The sequence below is a fragment of the Phoca vitulina genome, unplaced genomic scaffold (genome assembly GCF_004348235.1).
Source record: "Phoca vitulina isolate PV1807 unplaced genomic scaffold, GSC_HSeal_1.0 scaffold26, whole genome shotgun sequence".
In the NCBI taxonomy this organism is placed as follows: domain Eukaryota; kingdom Metazoa; phylum Chordata; class Mammalia; order Carnivora; family Phocidae; genus Phoca; species Phoca vitulina.
Genome location: NW_022589729.1, coordinates 9314378 through 9333593, shown reverse-complemented (window position 1 = coordinate 9333593; position 19216 = coordinate 9314378). Strand labels below are relative to the sequence as shown.

Sequence of the window (19216 nt, the reverse complement as noted above, 5' to 3'; positions counted from 1 at the left end):
CTCTTTAATTGTGGAACTTGTCATGGCACTAAATAGAAAAGACACATATGAGCAGATGAGACACTTTTCTCCCAAAAGTCCAGAAGGAGGACTTTATGGTTTCTTCCAGTTTGTAGATAATGGCCAAGCCAAGACAATTCTATTGAAAGGAAACCATAATAATTTACCCCTGATATGCCAGAAAATGTGGCCTGGAATAGAGAACATATTTGTATAGGATAACCTGCACTATTTTACAAAGGAAGTCAATGAAGAGAAAATGGGGTCATCATATTAAAATGTTCTTTACATGTACCTCTTCAAAATACAGATTCATATTTTAAGAAGTAAAATACATTACTTCTTAAAGATTTTATTTATTTATTTATTTTAGAGAGAGAAAGAGAGCACATGTGTAGGCAGGGAAGGGGAGAACAGGAAGGAGAGGGAGAAAGAATCTGAAGCAGATTCCTCACTGTGGGCGAGCCCAACGCCGGGCTTGATCTCATGACCTGGAAATCATGACCGGAGCTGAAACCAAGAGTCAGGATGCTTAACCACCTGGGCCACCCAGGCACCCCACCATTATGTCTTTTAGTTTTTAGGGTTTCTCTACACTTAATGAGTAGACACAAAAATGCATCTGAGTTACTATGTGGATAGGAAAATATTTTATATTGGAAATTTTATCTAATGTTAGGGTTGAGTACCAGATTAGTAAATTTTAAAAATCCTTTCATTAGTATAGCTACATTTAAATTTTTCTTTTAAGATTTAAAATGTCACTGATGTTTATATTATCTATTAATTACAAATTGTTGGTCTGAATAATTTGTTAGCACTAAAGTCATCTCCATTCATTATAGTAATTAGTGTCTGCCAGGAAATCTTTTTTGACTTTCACAAATGAAAGTCCTTCAATATTTTCAAATACTTGCATCTGTAATCAAGATGTTATGGCTTTATCGTAGCATAATGTTCTACACATAGAAAGCATTTCATAAATATTTGTTGAATGAAGCTAGCAAATGATCAATCTTCACATTAGAACTATAAAGGTACACAGTAATCATGAATTTTGTTACAGTCATTCCATGCTGCAGAGTCACCTCCCCTCTGTTTTTAGCAGTAGCATGAATACTTAACATAGATGATATGTTCCTGATAGATTAATAAATCCTATTATAATATTTTAGGAAAATTATATTAAAATATTTAGGACTGAAAAATTTATAAATAATAAGAAAGCAAACAACTGTGTTCTTTTATTCACCATCTGACTTAAAAAACAAAACACAATATACGTTCCACTCTACCAGTAACACCTGAACTTAGTAATATTCACTCACATGCTTTTCTTCATACTTACACTTTATATTTTTGTATTACTTAGTAACAGTATTGTTTTGTGTGTTTTAAATTTTACATAATGGTTTACTCCATATTTTATTCTACAAGTTTTTGTATTCAATTGTTTGAGAGTCTAGTCACGTTGATGTAATAGCTATATTCATTCAGACTGACTGCTATAAGTACCCATTTAAATATTTGCAAATTGTTTTCCCATAGTGGTGGCACCTTCCCGTCAGTATGGATGAGTTGTCAGTAATCTACACCCTTGTCAGCAACTGAAATTTTCAGATTTTTTGAATCTTTACCAACCTCATGAAAATAAAATATTATCTCATGGTTATGATTACTGATAACCAGTAAAATTGCAGATGTTTTCATATGTATGTATATTGATCCTTTGAGTTGTCATTTCTAGCCTCTTCTGCAAATTACCTGGTTCAATTTTCTTGGTCTGTTTTTCAATTAGTCTGTTTTAAAAGTTCCTTTTGTCTGTTATATGTGTTGTGTTGCTAATATAATCTGCTAATCTGTAGCTTTTCTTTTTTTTTTTAAATGGTAGCTTTTGATGAAGAAGCTTCTAATTATAATGTAGCCACATTTATTAGTTTCTTCCTTTATAGTTATGCTTCTTGTATTCAGAAGTTGTAAAGACATACTATATTTTCTGTGGAAAAAAATTTTTTTTTTAAAGATTTTATTTATTTGACAGAGAGAGACACAGCGAGAGAGGGAACACAAGCAGGGGGAGTGGGAGAGGGAGAAGCAGGCTTCCCGCTGAGCAGGGGGCCAGATGCGGGGCTCGATCCCAGGACCCTGGGATCATGACCTGAGCCAAAGGCAGACGCTTAACGACTGAGCCACCCAGGTGCCCCTGTGGAGAATTATTTTTAAATTAAGTTTCCTGTTTGTAATTTTGGCATATAAAAGACGATTATTTTCATGTTTCTATCCTATATTTAGCCACTTTACTGAATTCTCCTTAATATTTAATAATTTGTGGAATTTTTTTGCATTTTCTGGTTAAATTATCTTCAGATATTGGCAGCTCAGTTCTTTCTTTCTAATTTTTAAGAGTTTATTTCTTTTTCTTATCATATTGAGTTGGCTAGATCCTCCAATAAAGTACAAAATAATAGACATCCTTGTCTTATTCCTGATTTTGAAGGGAATACTTTAATGGATTTCCCATTATATGCACTGTTCATACCAGAAAACTGCAGGTGTTCTTTATCAGGTTAAGAGGATCTTCTTCAATGGAGAGTGTTCTAAAAACACTTGTCTAGATGTGTGCTTTTTTCCAATTCTATTGAAATGATCATGTTTTTCCTTTCTTGGTGAATTACATTAATAGTTTTATTAATATTAAATTTCACTTGCATTCCTGGGAGAAACCCAATATGTCTACTATATATTATTGTTTTTATAAAAAGCTAGATTTGTTTCATCATTTTAAAATCTTTGGCTTTGTTTACATGGGAGAGTGATCTTAATTGTACTCTCCTTGTTTGATTTTGCATCCTGGCCTCCACAATTTATTCTACTGACACAGTTCAAAATAAAGCACTATGCCTTCAGATAAAACCCTAGCATACTATATATTTAACTTGCTTATTTTACTTCTTTCCCCCCCCACCCCCACCACCAACTCCTGACAGAATGTCAACTCTTCAAGAAGAGGAATTGTATTTTGCCCAGAGATGTAAACCTACTGCTTAGGAAATGACTACTCAATAAAATTTTGTTGGATTAATAAAAGGTTCATAATTTTAGTTGGGGTTTTTTCCATCTATTTCTACTTTTCTTAACTCATTTGTATAATAGTGAAATGACTGTATGCATTCATTTACTTAGAACTATTTACTTAATATGTACAATGTGTTGTGATTACAAATTCTATATAATTCGTTGAGACTATTGTTATCAATTAGTATATGATCAATGTTCATAAATTTTCCATGTGATCTTGACATGAATGTGCATTTTTTCATTGTTGGATACAGAAATCTATTATACCAAGCTTCAAATTAGTTCAATTCTCAATTATTAAGGATTTTTAACTGCCTGTTTGATTAATTACCAAATGAGATATATTAAAGTCTCTTACATTGATGTTGGATTTGTCAATTTCCCCTTCCAGTTCTGTCAAATTTTGCTATATAGTTTTGGATCTATGTTATAAAATGCATGTAAGTTTAGAATTATATCATTTACCATTATGTAATAAAGCACCTTATCTCTAATAAAATTTTTGCTTAAAATCTATTTTACCTAATATTATATAGCTTAAGCAGCTTTTAAATTTTAAAACTTCATGTGTGCTTGTGTTTTAGGTATATGTCTTACCATCTCAACATCAGTGCCATCTGAACCATATTGGAACCTGAGGCCAAATAAAAATATGTACCCCTATATACATTTATAAAATATCCCCCTGTATTAGGACCCAAGTGGAGAAAGTTAATAAACACTCTATAATCAAAAAGTATAGCTATATATAACTCATCATCTTGAATCTGTTTCCAAACCACTGCCAACCTCCATATGAGGCAGATACAGGGTAGCCTTACAGAACTGTTAGGAAGGAACTATGGCTGACTGGAAACAGTTCTCATTGCTTAGTAACCAAGAGTTACAAAACAAACAACATCTTATTTTTATTTGAAATGTTTATATATTTTTCCTCATAGATTTTACTATCATTTTGCCTTTTTTAAGTATTATATTAAAATATTATTTATCTTGATGCATAAGTTTTTTAGTGCCTTCTTAAAATTTGTGCCTAAGGTACTCTCTCACATTAATGCTCAGACAACAGTGGATATTATATTTTTTGTGTGTATGACAGCACTCCTGACAAGTTTAACACATTTGTATTTGTTATGATTATTGATATATTTGGACTTTATATTTTCTATATATTTTACTTTTTATTTCCCTCTCCTTTTTTGCCTTATTTGGAAAAAGAAAGATGTTTCCTTTTTATTCTCTATATTTTGGGGAAGTTATAAACTACATTTCTTCTCTTTTGCTGTGTTATTCTTAAATAAAAATGTTGCTTAAGTTAAAATTTGAAAATATTCCACACTCTTCGAGAATAACTCAAGGACTTTTGGGGCACCTGGGTGGCTCAGTCAGTTAAGCAGCCATCTCTTGATTTGGGCTCAGGTCATAATCTCAGGGTTCTGGAATAGAGCCCCACCTTGAGCCTCACATCAGTCTCCATGCTCAGCAGGGAGTCTGCTTGAGGATTCTCTCTCCCTCTGCCTCTACCCTTCCCCCAACTTGTGCTCTCTCTCTCTCTAAAATAAGTAAATAAATCTAAAAAAAGAATAATTCAAGAACTTTGGTCTCTTTAAATGCAATCATCACTATCTTAAATGCTACTTTTTCAATAGAGAATAATTTATTTTTATTTTCTTTATTATTAACATATAATGTATTATTCATTTCAGGGGTACAGGTCTGTGATTCATCAGTCTTACACAATACACAGCGCTCACCACAACACATACCCTTCCCAATGTCCATCACCCAGACTATAATTTTAAAAGCATTTTCAAGTTGACAGAAAAATTGAGAGACCAATACAGAGTTCCCATATACCTCCTGCCCCAACCTATTCACAGAATCCCCAACTTTCAACATCTGGCATCAGAGTAGTATATTGTTATAAACTGATAAACCTAAATTGACAGATTATTAATATCCAAAGTGACAGTTTTTACATTACTGTTTACTATATTTATGTGGGTCTATTTCTATTCCATTTCACTGATCTATTGTTTATTTTTGCCAAGACCATATTGTTTTAATTACTGTAACTTTAATGATAAGTCTTGAGGTCAGGTAGTGTCAGGAGTCTGACTTTGTCTTTCAATATTTATTGTCTTAGCTATTCTGTGTCTTGTACCTCTCACATGTGCAGAAGACATGAACAGACACTTCTCCAAAGAAGACATACAAATGGCCAACAGACACATAAAAAAATGCCCCACATCACTAGCCATCAGGGAAATACAAATCAAAACCACAATGAGATATCAGCTTACACCAGTCAGAACAGCAAAACTTAACAAGACAGGGAACAACAAATGTTGGTGATGATATGGATAAACGGGAACCCTCCTACACTGTTGGTGGGAATGCAAACTGGTATAGCCACTTTGGAAAACAGTAATACAGAGGTTCCTCAAGACATTAAAAATAGAGCTATCCTACAACCCAACAATTGCACTACCGGGTTTTTACCCCAAAGATACAGATGTAGTGAAAAGAAGGGGCACATGCACCCCAATGTTCATAGCAGCAATGTCCAGAATAGCCAAACTGTGGAAGGAGCTGAGATGTCCTTCAACAGATGAATGGATATAGAAGATATGGTTCATATATATAATGGGATATTACTCAGCCATCAGAAAGGATGAATTCCTACCATTTGCACTGACATGGATGGAACTGGAGGGGATTATGCTAAGTGAAATAAGTCAAGCAGAGAAAGACAATTGTCATATGGTTTCACTCATATGTGGAATATAAGGAATAGTGCAGAGGACCATAGGGGAAGAGAGGGAAAACTGAATGGGAAGAAATCAGAGAGGGAGACAAACCATGAGAGACTCTGGACTCCGGAAAACAAACTGAGGGTTACAGAAGGGAGGGGGGTGGAGGGAAGGGGTAACCAGGTGATGGGTATTAAGGAGGGCACATGACATGATGAGCACTGGGTGCTATACACAACTAATGAATCACTGAACACTACATCAAAAACTAATGATGTACTATATGTTGGCTAATTGAACTTAATAAAAAAAAAAGAAATAATGTGTGGATATCCACAAAATAACTTTCTATGATTTTGATTAGGATTACATTGAAGCTATAGATAAATGTAGGAAGAACAGACATCTTGACAATATGGAGTCCTCCTGTCTATGAACATGGAATAACTAGTGCAAGGATTAATAATAATAATATCACCATGTGCCAGAGAGGAAATGAAATTCTAGACCTTGACTCACTAAATGTACATCTAAAATAGATTCTATAATATGAACTGTCTGAATGCTAGTTACATAAAAAAATTAATTCATTAGCATTTACAAGATTAGAGTATAAAGTGAAATATATTTAGAGTAAGATCTTTCTGTGAGCAAACAAAAAACATTACTGGCAAAGCTTGATGTGTAATAAAAATATGACTCAAGTTAGTCATGATGACTCATACTTTTGGACTGTAGTGCTCTAAAGGAACACACTTTCTAAAATAACAGGAAATATTAATTTACATAATAAGCATTGTAGAGTGTGATGTTGGCACCATTCAAATTATTGAATGGTAGAAGGGCCTATTATATAAAATGTTTTAAGCTGGCTCTGTTATTTATAATACTAACAAAAATGCATACTGATAGCTTGATTGTAGTTAATTCATAAAAGCCATGATTAATGCTATAAAAGGGTCACAAATCAGAGCCAAAGAATAAGAGAAGTATTCATGGTTACTAATAAATTGCTCTGTGAACACTTGGCCACCCTTTCAGGTAATGATGTCACAAAATGATGAAAGAATAGCTAAGTAGCCAACAAAGTGCCGGTGTTTGGCGGAGGGACTGGTGATTGCATCACTCTTAGCCAAGAGCCCCTGAAAGATGAACATAACTAAAGGATTATGGAAATTAAAGGAAAATGAAAATGAAAAATCATAAAGATGCAGGTTTCAACTGATAACACATTCCTTAAAGCTAGGTTCTATCAACACTTGAATTCTTAGAATAGGTAAAGAGAAGAGGAGGAGTAATGGGTATACTGTAACTATGCAACCATGTTAGTTGACGTATAATATACACACCTAAGCCTCCAATTCCTAGGTTGTATTCTGTATCTAAGACTTGAAGCATACTTTTTGATAGTTATAATGGAATTCTTGAGCAGGTGAACCAGAGATACATTATTACAATAAAGCTAATAGCACAAGTAGTTAGGAAATTATTTAAAAAAAAAAAAAAAAGGCGAGGGGACTAGCAGTGGGGAGGGGAGGAGTTTTAGAAACCTATGTACCAAAGAATGCATGTTGTATAACTCCATGATATAAAATTTTAGAACAGGCAAAACAAATCTATAGTGACAGAAGGCAGATTGGTGGTTTCCTGGGATTGAAGTTTGGGGAGGAGGCATTGACTGCAGAGGAGTACAAGAGAATATTTGGAGACAAAAATATTCCAATCCTGAATATAGAGATGATCACACAAGAGTATATATTTGCTAATACTCATCAAACTATACATTTTTAAATGGGTACATTTTATTGTATGCAAATCATTTCAGGAAAGTTGCTTAAAAAGAAAAATCACTAGTTTTGCAAGACATTATCATGGTTCAAATTGAGAAAAGGGTACAAGAAATCTGTATTATTTCATACAACTGTACATGAATTTACAATTATCTCAAAATAAAAAATTCACTTAAATTTTAAAATACATGTATACAAGTAACAGTGATTATCTGTTATCCAAAAATTAATTATTTAAAGAATATATGTGTTTCTTATCAAATGATTCACAAAGAGTGAAATGCCATGTAATCCTGAATTCTGCTTTGAAACATTCAATTCTGCTTGAAAGTTACTGAACAGCATATAGTCTTTTGGGATTTGTTTTGCTCTCGATGAATCCTAAAGTGGAACCAGTAAATTATTCACGGTTTCAGTCATTTCTAGAGAAGAAATGTCACAAATACTCTAAAATTATTCTCTATTAATGAAATATGCAATTATCATTTATGGTATGCACCATACATTAATATGGTGTGTACATACTTACAACTGCCAATACAATACCAAAATATGTCAGAGTTCCTATGCAGTAGCACTGAGGAGAATCACTGAGCCTCTCCAAGGTAGATGTTTTAGGTATCACAAAATACAATGAAATATTTAAGAAAAAAGTAAGTGTGGCTTGAGGTGTAACTCAGGATCAGTGGGGTCTTCAGTAAGTCTTTCTTAAGGGTTTTTGTTTTGTTTGTTTTTAATTTTATGACTGGATAAAAGGAATAGGATATACCAATGGAGTTATGAATTAGTCAGTCTTGCTATTCCCAGAATAATTAATCATGTATTCTAGCTCTTAGTGTAAGTCTTAATCTATTAAGAGGGCCAGGTATTAACATAAGTGAGGTCACCCAGATATAAGACTACAGATAGTAGTGAATATGGTAGCAAACCAAAGAGTGATACTGCTCCAAAGAGGGTAATTGTTACCTTGCGTTAGGCTGTCATGGGGAAACGTAGGCATAGTGTTGGATTGTTTTCTGATTAATATAAGCCAGAGATGCAGGAGGAGGAGGGAGGAATAGGAGGAGGAGGCGAAGGGAAATTTTTTTTTTTTGGAAACTGAATAACAAACTATTTAAACACTGTTCCCACCTGTGGACCACCAGTTTGTGACAGCAACTTTATAAACTAAAGAATGCTTTATGTAGAAAATTCCCTGGAATGGCTATGTATCAGAACTTGCTTCTGAATTTACCATTCTATTCCTTTCTCCCAACTTCATTCATTTTCACTTCCGCTAAGAACACTTTCTTATAGAACTGCCAATTGCCAAGAACTGGCATATTCTCAAGGCTTACGTTTTCATCTGTTTGCCAAATGGCTGTAATGCAATTCACAAAAGCCCTGTTTATTGAGTAATATTATTAATGGTTAGCATAATACTGTGAAATTGAAGACATTCTTTTTGGATTATGTCCAGATCTTTAAAAAGAACATTGGTTCCAATAGAAAATGGGTGGCTTATATTCAAACTTATTATTTTAAAAAGTAGAACAATGTGAAAAGAATTTGAATAAGTATATTTTCAAATTATTATAAGATACATTTTTCAGATATGTAAGTCCCACATGTATTAAAATACTTTGAATAATAACAATAAGAGAATGTCATACTTATGAATGCTTTATAAAATCATTTCTCATTTTCAACACATTATTGGAAATATCATAGGACTGAGAAATCATTCAACAGTCTATTGACTTTTTCCCTTCAACTACACTTGCCAAACTTTGCTAAGTGAATGATATTTGTTGCTTTTTTATTTATGGCTAAATTCATAAATTATCAAAATATGTCAAGGAAGAAAATAACAAAAAAGTCAACTTTTTACCTTTGTTTCTAAAAGACGCTTAATGTCTAAATAAGAAGCATTAAAATGTATTCTCAACCTAAATTATAGTTAATTATTTTGCTAGTTCATAATCCAACAGTCACCACCTGAGACCAAGCCTGAAAATCCCAACTTGACTTCTGAAACCAATCATGAGCCTTGATTCATTTAATGGCTCTATTTTTAAGGGGAAGCATGAAATCATCCAAGAATCATAAAATATCAATCACTCAACTGTGAGCAATTAGAGAGAGAGAAAGAGGAAAAAATGGGATGGGATATCAAAAGGAAAAGGGAGATGGGTGTAGGGTTTGAGGGGATGAGAACTAACTAGTCAAAATAAAGCCAGAGAAGCTCAGGAAACAATATATCATATGAAAGCATCACCCAGTCCTTAATTTGCATATACCGTATAGATTCAGATCAAGGTGCCTTACTAAATTCATCCCAGAGTGTTTTTTAACTGAGCTCTTGGTGAGTTTGGGGAGGAGGGGTGAGGTTAATAAAAGATATTACTGATTGCAAGGAAAAGGGAAGTGTCTATTTTAAAGAATCAAAAGGAGAAGACACTAGGAAAAATAAAATAAAATGTCACTTTAACTTTAAAATCAAGAACAAATCAAACTGGCAAAAACTTAAACACACAATTATGGCTGAATAAAGAGTGAATCAATCAAGTTCATCCAATTAATTTCCTTTCTGGGACAATATGATAAGCCACACAATCAAACATACTAAAATCAATGCTTTTTAAAAAGATTTTTTTTCTCATGATACTTTAATCAGACCAAATTCAAAGCCTCTCGATGTTAGAAATCCAAAAAAATGTAAAAGATTCCTCCCTTCAAAGCAATTATCAACCAGTGATGAAGACTAAACGTATAAATTAAAAGATCAGCAATATAAAGCAATGATCTGGAGAGTAAGTTCAAAGGAACATCTGAATTAGAACATAAAAGTTTTGGCTTGAGCACATAGAAAGAAAGAAAGCTGTAACCAAATCAAAGACTGAGTTGAAACTGAGGGCCAGGACTACATCCTAAATGTGCTAGAGGAAGTCTGCATTGTAGATAATATTCTTGCTACTGAACTATATGCACTAATGTTGTCACTGGAAACAAATTAGATCAGATTAAGAATCTCAGAAGACAGAAATGGAGTTCCTAAAATCTTGATAGATGGTTTTTTAAAAACAAGATGTTCCATGATATCTTTAAAAAAAGCGACAGAGAAAAGTGAAGTGACTAATTAAACACACATACAGGGCAAGGCTTAGGAGACAAGTCAAGTAGGAATCTATGAGACTGTGCTACATTGTGAGGTTAATAAAAGAAATCACTGATTGCAAGGAAAGAGAAATATGAGTCTCAAAGAATCAAAAGAAGAAAACACCAGAAAAAATATAATAAGTATCACTTTAAATTTAAAATCAAGAACCAATCAAGTTGGGAAAAAATTAAACACACAACTATGGCTGAATAAGAATGAATCAATCAAGTTCATCCAATTAATTAGTCCTTACACTGTAAAGAATTTTAAATATGTATATGACAAAATATGTCAATAATTTTCTTCATGGCTCTGATACGTTTCTTTGTTTCTATTTGTATTTGTTTTGCTTATAAAGTCCCTAGCTTTAGATTTAGAAATTTTATTTTAATCCTTACTTTAATAGATTTACAATTATTTTTACATTTAAGTCTTTAAGTCACCTTCTTACTTCTATACATGCCATGAAGTAGGGCTTTAACTTTTTTTTTCCAAATTGACATCAATTGCCTTAAATATCACTTACCAAAGACTCCATACTATTTATTTTTTATTACTGGTATGATTGTTACTGCTGCTGTACTTGCTTTCATATCAGCTGTTACTGATGTTGATGCTGGATATTTCTAAATGAATACCTCTCAATTTCTTTTCCATTTACCCCTTTTTCTTAAAGATGTGGCTAAATCTCTACTTCAACTATGAAACTTCCCCTGACCACCATAGACAAACAAAAGTAACATAATCTGAGTCATTTTACTATAGATTTTCAAATTAATTAAAATTACTGATATCAGCAATGAATTCAACTTAATTGCCACAAATTCATAAAGATCTCTCTGCATCAAAAGAGCAAAGACTCTTATGCTGCATAGACACCTTTGTATAAATACTCTTTAGATGCTGGATTCAGACCCTTATTTTTAGTGCCATTCTATCCAGACACCTTAAAAATTGTTTAATAAAACATGAAAATGCTGATGAAACAAAGACAAAAAAGTAAAATAAAACCCCAAGTTTCAATCTTAGGTGTTATTTTTCTGATAGAGTTTATTTTTAAAAATGACATTTTCATCTTTTTGATGGCTTTTCTTTTTTCTACCAAAAATTTCCTGAAATAATTGATATTTCAGGCTCATATCTATTTATTTTTATTCATACCCAGAAGGTAGACCAAAATTAAGTTTAAAAAATTTATATTCACCATTTCACCACCTCCCTCTCTCCTCCCCCACTTTTTTTTTTTTTTTTTTTTAAGATTTTCATGCATCTAACAGAGAACTCACATGAAGTCCTTGGGTGAAGCTTTCCAGAGAGCAGAGGCATCGATAGGGCTGGCTTGTTGTGTCACATTTATCAGCATGACCATAGCACTGACATCTGTGAACAGGAACATCAGACAACTCCTAAGTCAACTCAACTATGAATATATTTAAGGGCCTGTGAATATATCCACTGGGTGGATCCAAAAAGGAAGTCAAGTATGCTAATCAACACAAAATTCAGTTTCTCGTTTATCATATAGATGTTCATGAAAGTTTTTAATTAATCCTAAAGTATTGGATAAAGTGTCATCAATATCCAAATCACATTGTTCTGAGAAGGTAATTTTCAAGCCTCCCTGGGAAAGGAGTCGAGGGTTGTTTCCACTTATATCAACTATGTGGCAAACTTGCCAGGAAAGGCATTTACTGAAACTGTTAGAGACACAATTAAAACTATAAAGTTTAAAATAAACTGCAGAATGAAATTAACATATTTCAATTATTTGGGTTTTTTTTTCCCCAAAATTACATGGTGAATATTTAATAGTATTATTATTTACCTTACGCTATTACTAAACAAACAATACTTATTTGGTATTCTGGTCTGTTTTTAAAGATGTACTTTATTTACAGAGCATATCACTCTTCTAGCACAACTTGATTCTAAATATAATCTATATGTACCATTTCCATAACAGAGAATATCCCCAGCTAACCATGTTTTGATATTGTGTGAGCAGTGTTCTCAATTATAGTCAGATGTTTATAAATTATTTAGGGAATATTAGATTTTTCTTCCTAGGAAGACAAATATCCCCCATAAAATTGTGAATTGTGAACTCGGGGAGACCAAGCCCCATACTTACAAACTAGCTGGTAGTATAGTTGTAACTTGAAATCTAGTTCCTGCTCTCTGATTTCAAGAATACTTGAAAATTATGTTCCAGAAAAAACCTAGCAAAACATTTGGTAAATTATTTCCAAGCCCGATTCAGGGTATCATACCTTCTAAACCCAATTTTAACATTTGAAAATTGATTCTATAACAGTGTGGTCTTACATACAGAAAAGAATTACATACAGATCTTTCCAAAAAATCTTAGAGTAAGAAACCATTTCAAAATGTGAAACTTGGAATCTGGCTTGCTCTAAATCTTAATGTATTTTTAAATAAGTATGGCAAAAATCTCATTGAAAACAAAACTCATAGTGAAAAGGACACTGCAATCAAAGCTTGGTAATGAACGTTACCTCCCAGTGATGGTGATTTCGTCGACTGCATAGTATCTGTGCCTGAGGCTGACAGGAGTCTCAGTTGTATAGTACTGTCCCTGAAAATGAAGTCTTATTTGTGTGGCTTTTACAAACTCTTGAAGAGATGGGGTGTTATAAAAGTCATTGTAGCCAGGCCGATGATTTGGTCCAGGTGTTAGGATGCTAAATGTGACGTTACCATGGGAATATGGAGTAAAACTGTTGATGAAAGAAATCTGAAGTCATGAAAAGCTATTCATATTTTTAACAAAGCAGAGTCACAACTTTGAGACATTACTACCCAATATTAGTAACAGCTTAAATTCTCCATTCTGGGAAAACAAACATATCTCAGATATTTCATGTGCAAACAATATAATTGCATCATAGAAAAGTTTAGTAAAACATTTCCTTGAGGGCATACTAAAATTATATTAATATAGATAACTTGCTAAAACAATCTGAAAATCAGATTATAAAGCCCAAATGAGACTATAAACAAGAGATACTCTCAAATCTTTTATAAGAACTTTAAATGCAATTTTAAACTCAAGTTGTGGGGGAGTCTTAGAAGAATCTGCCTCAAGAAGGTTGGTGGTGGAGGGAAGTCTCTTCCAGCCTAATGAGTTAGTCTACATGTTGCTTATTATTAACCCATTAGTCTATTAAAATGAACTCCTTCAAATATAATTATTTGTTAAATATTCATACGTGGAAAGCTGAAGACAGTTGACAGAATCAGGATTTTCCAATTTTCCATTATTTTCCATTCCAAAAGCTCTGCAATTTCTAGCAAAAAATTGCCAGTCCTCCCAATCTAGGCTGTCCTCCTTCTTCCTTTGAATCCTTATTGCTGTTGGTTGTGGACTAAGGAATTGAATGATAATATAAAACACCTGAAAATGGATAAGTTAATCATTGTCTTTAAAGTTTGACCCATCAGTATAAATCAAACCAGGGACTTGTTAGTTTCAAATATAATAGCTTACTTCCTCATAATGATAATTATCAAATATTTATCAGACATCCAGAGACTTCATAGCCCTATAGTAAAAGTAACACATTCTACCATTGCATATCCATCCCTTCTCAAGGATTTTATAAATTAAGTGCAAATTAATATTAAGTTTGATATAAAGACATGGAAAAAGAACCTTACTTCCATGACATAATTGTTATATATGTTCTTCTTAAGTAGTTAGCTAGAATAAGCACCTCAGTTTTTATTAATCTGTACTACTTAATAATAAAAAGAATTAATTTTTGATATCTCATATGATTTCATACAAATATCTAAAAAAATAGGCCCTTCATATTTTCTTTTAGATATTTTTATTTCATACATTATTATACACTACTTTAGTGAAGTAATGTTCAATCGCCTAATTCACCTTGTAGTAGATTGAATTTCATCCCCAAATATGTACGTTCAAGTACTAACTCCTGGTACCTGTGAATGTGACCTTTGGAAATAGGGTATTTGCAGATGTAATTGAGTTAAGGATCTGAATATGAAATCATCCTGGATGAAGGCTGGGCCTTACAACAGAACGAGGAAAAAGAACTGACACAGAGAAACAAGGAGGAAGGTCCCTGCAAACAGAAGCAGAGATGGGAGTTATGTAGCCATAAACCAAGGAACACCAGGAGCCACCAGAACCTGGAAGAAGCAAGGAAGGATTCTGCACTAGAGCCTCTGGAGGGAGAATAGCCTTGCCAATACTTTCATTTTGTACTTCTGATCTTCAGAACTGTGAGCGAATAAATTTCTGTTGTTTTAAGCCATTAAATTAGTGGTGATTGGTTGTGGCAGTTACAGGAAACTAATATACCCCATTATTTCAAATTACCTGATACTGTCCATTTTCCAAATCTATTGAAATAGTCACTCCTTGATGAAGCTGGGTAATATTGGTAAACACTTGTGAAACCCAGGAAGTACCAATATCATTATCATTGACAAAAGAAAGAGGATGGGCTTCAGGATTCAGCCGTAACACCCTATCAGTGGTGGTATCTTCTGCGTCATTAGGAATGCAGTACCGCTGTCCCAAAGGATGGACCCTAGGGTGGCTGCCAGGGCAGCGGCAATGTGACTGGATATGCAATCTGAACAGATCTCCAGAAAAAACTTCCAGAATCTCCCTGTTGGTGTAAGAAACAGACTATAAGGACAAATAGCTCAGCAGTAATAGAACTTCCAAGGGTTGTTACAAATGAATATCACTATTTTAATGCTTTGATGACTTTCCATTTAATTTTAATTATTTTCTAAACATGACATAAAATCAAACTCATTCCTGGCCAAACAAACATACTCATAAAATGGATATTAGAAACAGTAAGTTCTTAAGCGTTTATTTTTACATTGAGAAGCATGGGCGAGCCCTTGTCTGATTATTGAGACATTTGTTTAACTACCATAATGTTTTATTGTACCTATTTGTGATGAAAAAGAAAGGTAACATTCATTTAGGCTGTTAAACTGACTTACCCCGAAAGTGAACTGAAAATACTAAGGGTTATAGATAGTGTCTCCAATTCATCCATGGGAAAGAAATAAAAAACAAGTACCATTTTATCTGCTGTTGTTTTAAGTAAAGGGACTGAGGCCAAGACCATTTGTCAGTAGTTTCCTGGGACTCATCAGTACAGATCTGGGCCCCCTAAAGTCCTTCAGCGGCTTCAGATCACCTGGCAGCTGCCAAGAGCCAAAGAATAATGCCAATTCCAGGCAGACATATTTAATTTTTCCATTAAGGGCAATATTCCTGTTCTAGGTCAGAATTAGTCATTCTATTTATAGGCATTCTTTGCCATAATACTTTTCCAGACATCTCAGGTAGGCCAACACCAGTAACCGAGGTCTAACTAGGGAGACCAGGCTTCTTCTCTCAGATTCCAGTGGGGCGGATGGGTCCGGCGGTTTTTCCCATTCACTAAATCACATGAAATCATACCTTCTTCTTTAAATCTTTTTGATATTTTCCAACTGATACTGATGAGGAAAATCTGTGTCCTAGGATGGCCGACTGAGCCAGCAAGAGAGTCCCAGTCCTTGCCCCGGGGCTCTTCCAGGTTCTTCTCCCTGCCCCGCTTCCCGCGTGCACCAATCCGGGTCCTTCTCCCTGCCCCACTTCGTGCACGTGCTTAGTGCCAAGTATGTGGAAGTAGAAGTGTATAAATTGCCCCCTTTGTTTGTGCTCAGGGCTCAGACCTTTGGACACCACTCTCCTCAGAGCCCGCCAGTGTTAAATAAACCTCCTATCCTCCAAGATCTCTAGGCACTGCTTGGTTCTTCCATCGGGCGATCCAGTCCAGGTTCCGTAACAAAACCAGGTTTTGAATGGGACTAAAAGTGATATCTTGGCCCCCAGGAAAAACCTCATCAACCCCCCCCAAATTATTGCAACAGAATTTTAGACAGAGGTGATTTAAAGGATAGTGAGACTGCTGGCAGGGAATCTCCCTAATAATAGGTTTAGTAAATTAGTAATTACTAAATTACTTACATTACTTGAATTAATTAGTAAATTTAGTAATTACTAATTAGTAAAGTAATTAGTAAAGAAAGTTTATAATTCTAATGGACATACCACTGACCATAGCAGCGCCTCAGGAGCAAGGCTCCTCAAATTGACAAGAGCTACTCCTGTCATTTGGAAATTCACCACACTAATCTGCATCTTCCTTTAAGAAATATGAATAAACATCATTCTTTCTGATCCTTAATAGAAGTAAACCACATCAACAAATCCATACAACAATATACTATTACACAATCAAATCATTACTTGGGAAAGAAACTTCAGAGGACATCTAAGCAGAATTTCACTTGAACTTTTCTGAAGAGAATGAAAATCTATGTGTCTTTAAGAAACCCTAGGAAAGATTCCCCACCTACTCTCAAGTTGAGGAAATACTTGATTAACACTAGTCCAAGTCTATATAATTTTTGTTCACTGGAAATAGAAAAATATATAACAAAAATACTCATTCTTCTTGTCTCCAAGTCTAATAGCTCAGTCTCTTGAGACTTTCCCATGTATCAAAATAATCATTTTCATTGTTCTAAATTCTCAGTACTTACAAATTCAACAAAGCAATTTTAAAAGGCAGATAGAGCAGTTTCTTACATATCAGAAACTACTTCATATAGAACATTTAAAACAATGTACCCCAAATTCTATAATACAACTTGTTCAAAAATCTAGTTTCCTTAGAGAAAATCCTGTGTAAAGAATTTCATCAATTTCATATTATAAGGAATTACCCAACAGAGTAGCACTAGTGAATAACAACAATAGACTAAGCCAAAGCAAACACTGTAAACATTAATTGGGTGATATTTGTCAAATGCTGTAAAGATGAAAATAATATAATCTTTTGTAACTCTTACTTAAGCGAATTCAGGAATTATTCTTACACCTCTTGAGATCTACAACACCACATTCACTTACCTGTTTGTAAGTGCCACTTGGTAAAATCGAAAATCTTGCATTCTTCCAACAAACTGCTCTAATCCTGCAGAGGACATATAATATACATAATATAAAAAGTCGCAGTTTTCCAAGCAGAGGCTGACAAACATGCAAGTGAAATTCCTTTAAAGCTATAAAATTTTCAATCATATTTATATCAGAGCCCTTTCGAACTCCTACAGACCAACATATGTTTTGCCTGTTCCACATAATAATTAATAGTCATAGTTACCTCCACAGACACTGCAGAATTTAAGTCAAAGTGAGTATGTGCCCAGCCTATTTACTGGCCTAATTTGTGGGTCAAATAAAAAATTTGTTTAGTATTTCTTTTAATTGGAATATAGCTGACATACAATGTTACATTACTTTCAAGGGTACAACATCATAATTCGACAACTCTATATGTTATACAATGCTCACCACAAGTGTAGCTCCCATCTGTCACCATAAAACGCATTACAATACCATTGATTCTATTCCCTATGCTGTACTTTTCATCCCTGTGACTTATTCATTCCATAACTCTCCAAATCAAATTTCTTTCTAGTTTATAAACCTATAAATCTATCATGTTATCAGCGCTAAATTTGATTGTCATCTACTTTCAACTGCAATTTCCAGAGCATTTGCATTGCCACGAGAAAGACTCCCCACCTGTTCTGTCATCCCCCCTGTTCTGTCTCCAAGCTCCAGAGTATCACTTTGGGTCATCTCCAAACTTAGATTAATGCCTGGTCTAGAAAATCTCCAGTAAATGAGGATAAATTGAAAACCTCCTACTCATAAATTCTGAGTTATTCACATATATCAATGGCATTCTACCTCAGTCTCAAATTCCATTATCTCCTGAGAATTCTTCAAAGACAAGCCAGATTCAAAGCCCACTCTTCACTGAATTAGGTGAACTTTCAAGGTGTAAGTAGCTATCAACCTTAAACCACTTAATATTATTTTATTGATTCATTTAGCAAATATTTATTTAGGATTTAATAACAGATAAGTCCAAGAGAGTGGGAACAGAAAAACCTAAGGAAACTACTACCTCTAAGGGCTTTTTTCTTATGCTTACAATAATGAGAAAAACTTGATTAAAATGGCAAAATTCTAGCTAGAGTTTGGATCATGGGAACACAAAAGGGGATGTGATTGTACCTTCTTGTACCAATTCAATAATTAAGTGGTTTTTAATTAAATTTAGAGCAATGGCCAACTTATCAAATGACCATTTCCTCAAATGTGGTTTTTTTTTTTAAGCTGTACTCCTTTTATTTTGTCTTGATGATAGAGTTTTAAAGAATATTTGACCGGGCGCCTGGGTGGCTCAGTTGCTTAATCGGCTGCCTTCGGCTCAGGTCATGATCCCGGGGTCCTGGGATCGAGTCCCGCATCAGGCTCCCTGCTCCGCGGGGAGCCTGCTTCTCCCTCTCCCTCTGCCTGCCTCTCTGCCTACTTG

General features: G+C 34.1%; 1 protein-coding gene across 1 annotated transcript in view; it reads right to left on the bottom strand.

Moving 5' to 3' along the window:
* USH2A (usherin) overlaps positions 1-19216 on the bottom strand; it is a 682897-nt gene that overhangs the window by 595901 nt on the left and 67780 nt on the right. The window contains exons 4-8 of the mRNA XM_032422367.1: positions 17740-17803; positions 15130-15424; positions 13991-14175; positions 13277-13498; positions 12047-12140 (exon numbers count right to left, since the gene is read on the bottom strand). Of these exons, the coding sequence (XP_032278258.1) occupies positions 12047-12140; positions 13277-13498; positions 13991-14175; positions 15130-15424; positions 17740-17803 (860 nt within the window). The remainder of the gene's footprint in view (positions 1-12046; positions 12141-13276; positions 13499-13990; positions 14176-15129; positions 15425-17739; positions 17804-19216) is intronic.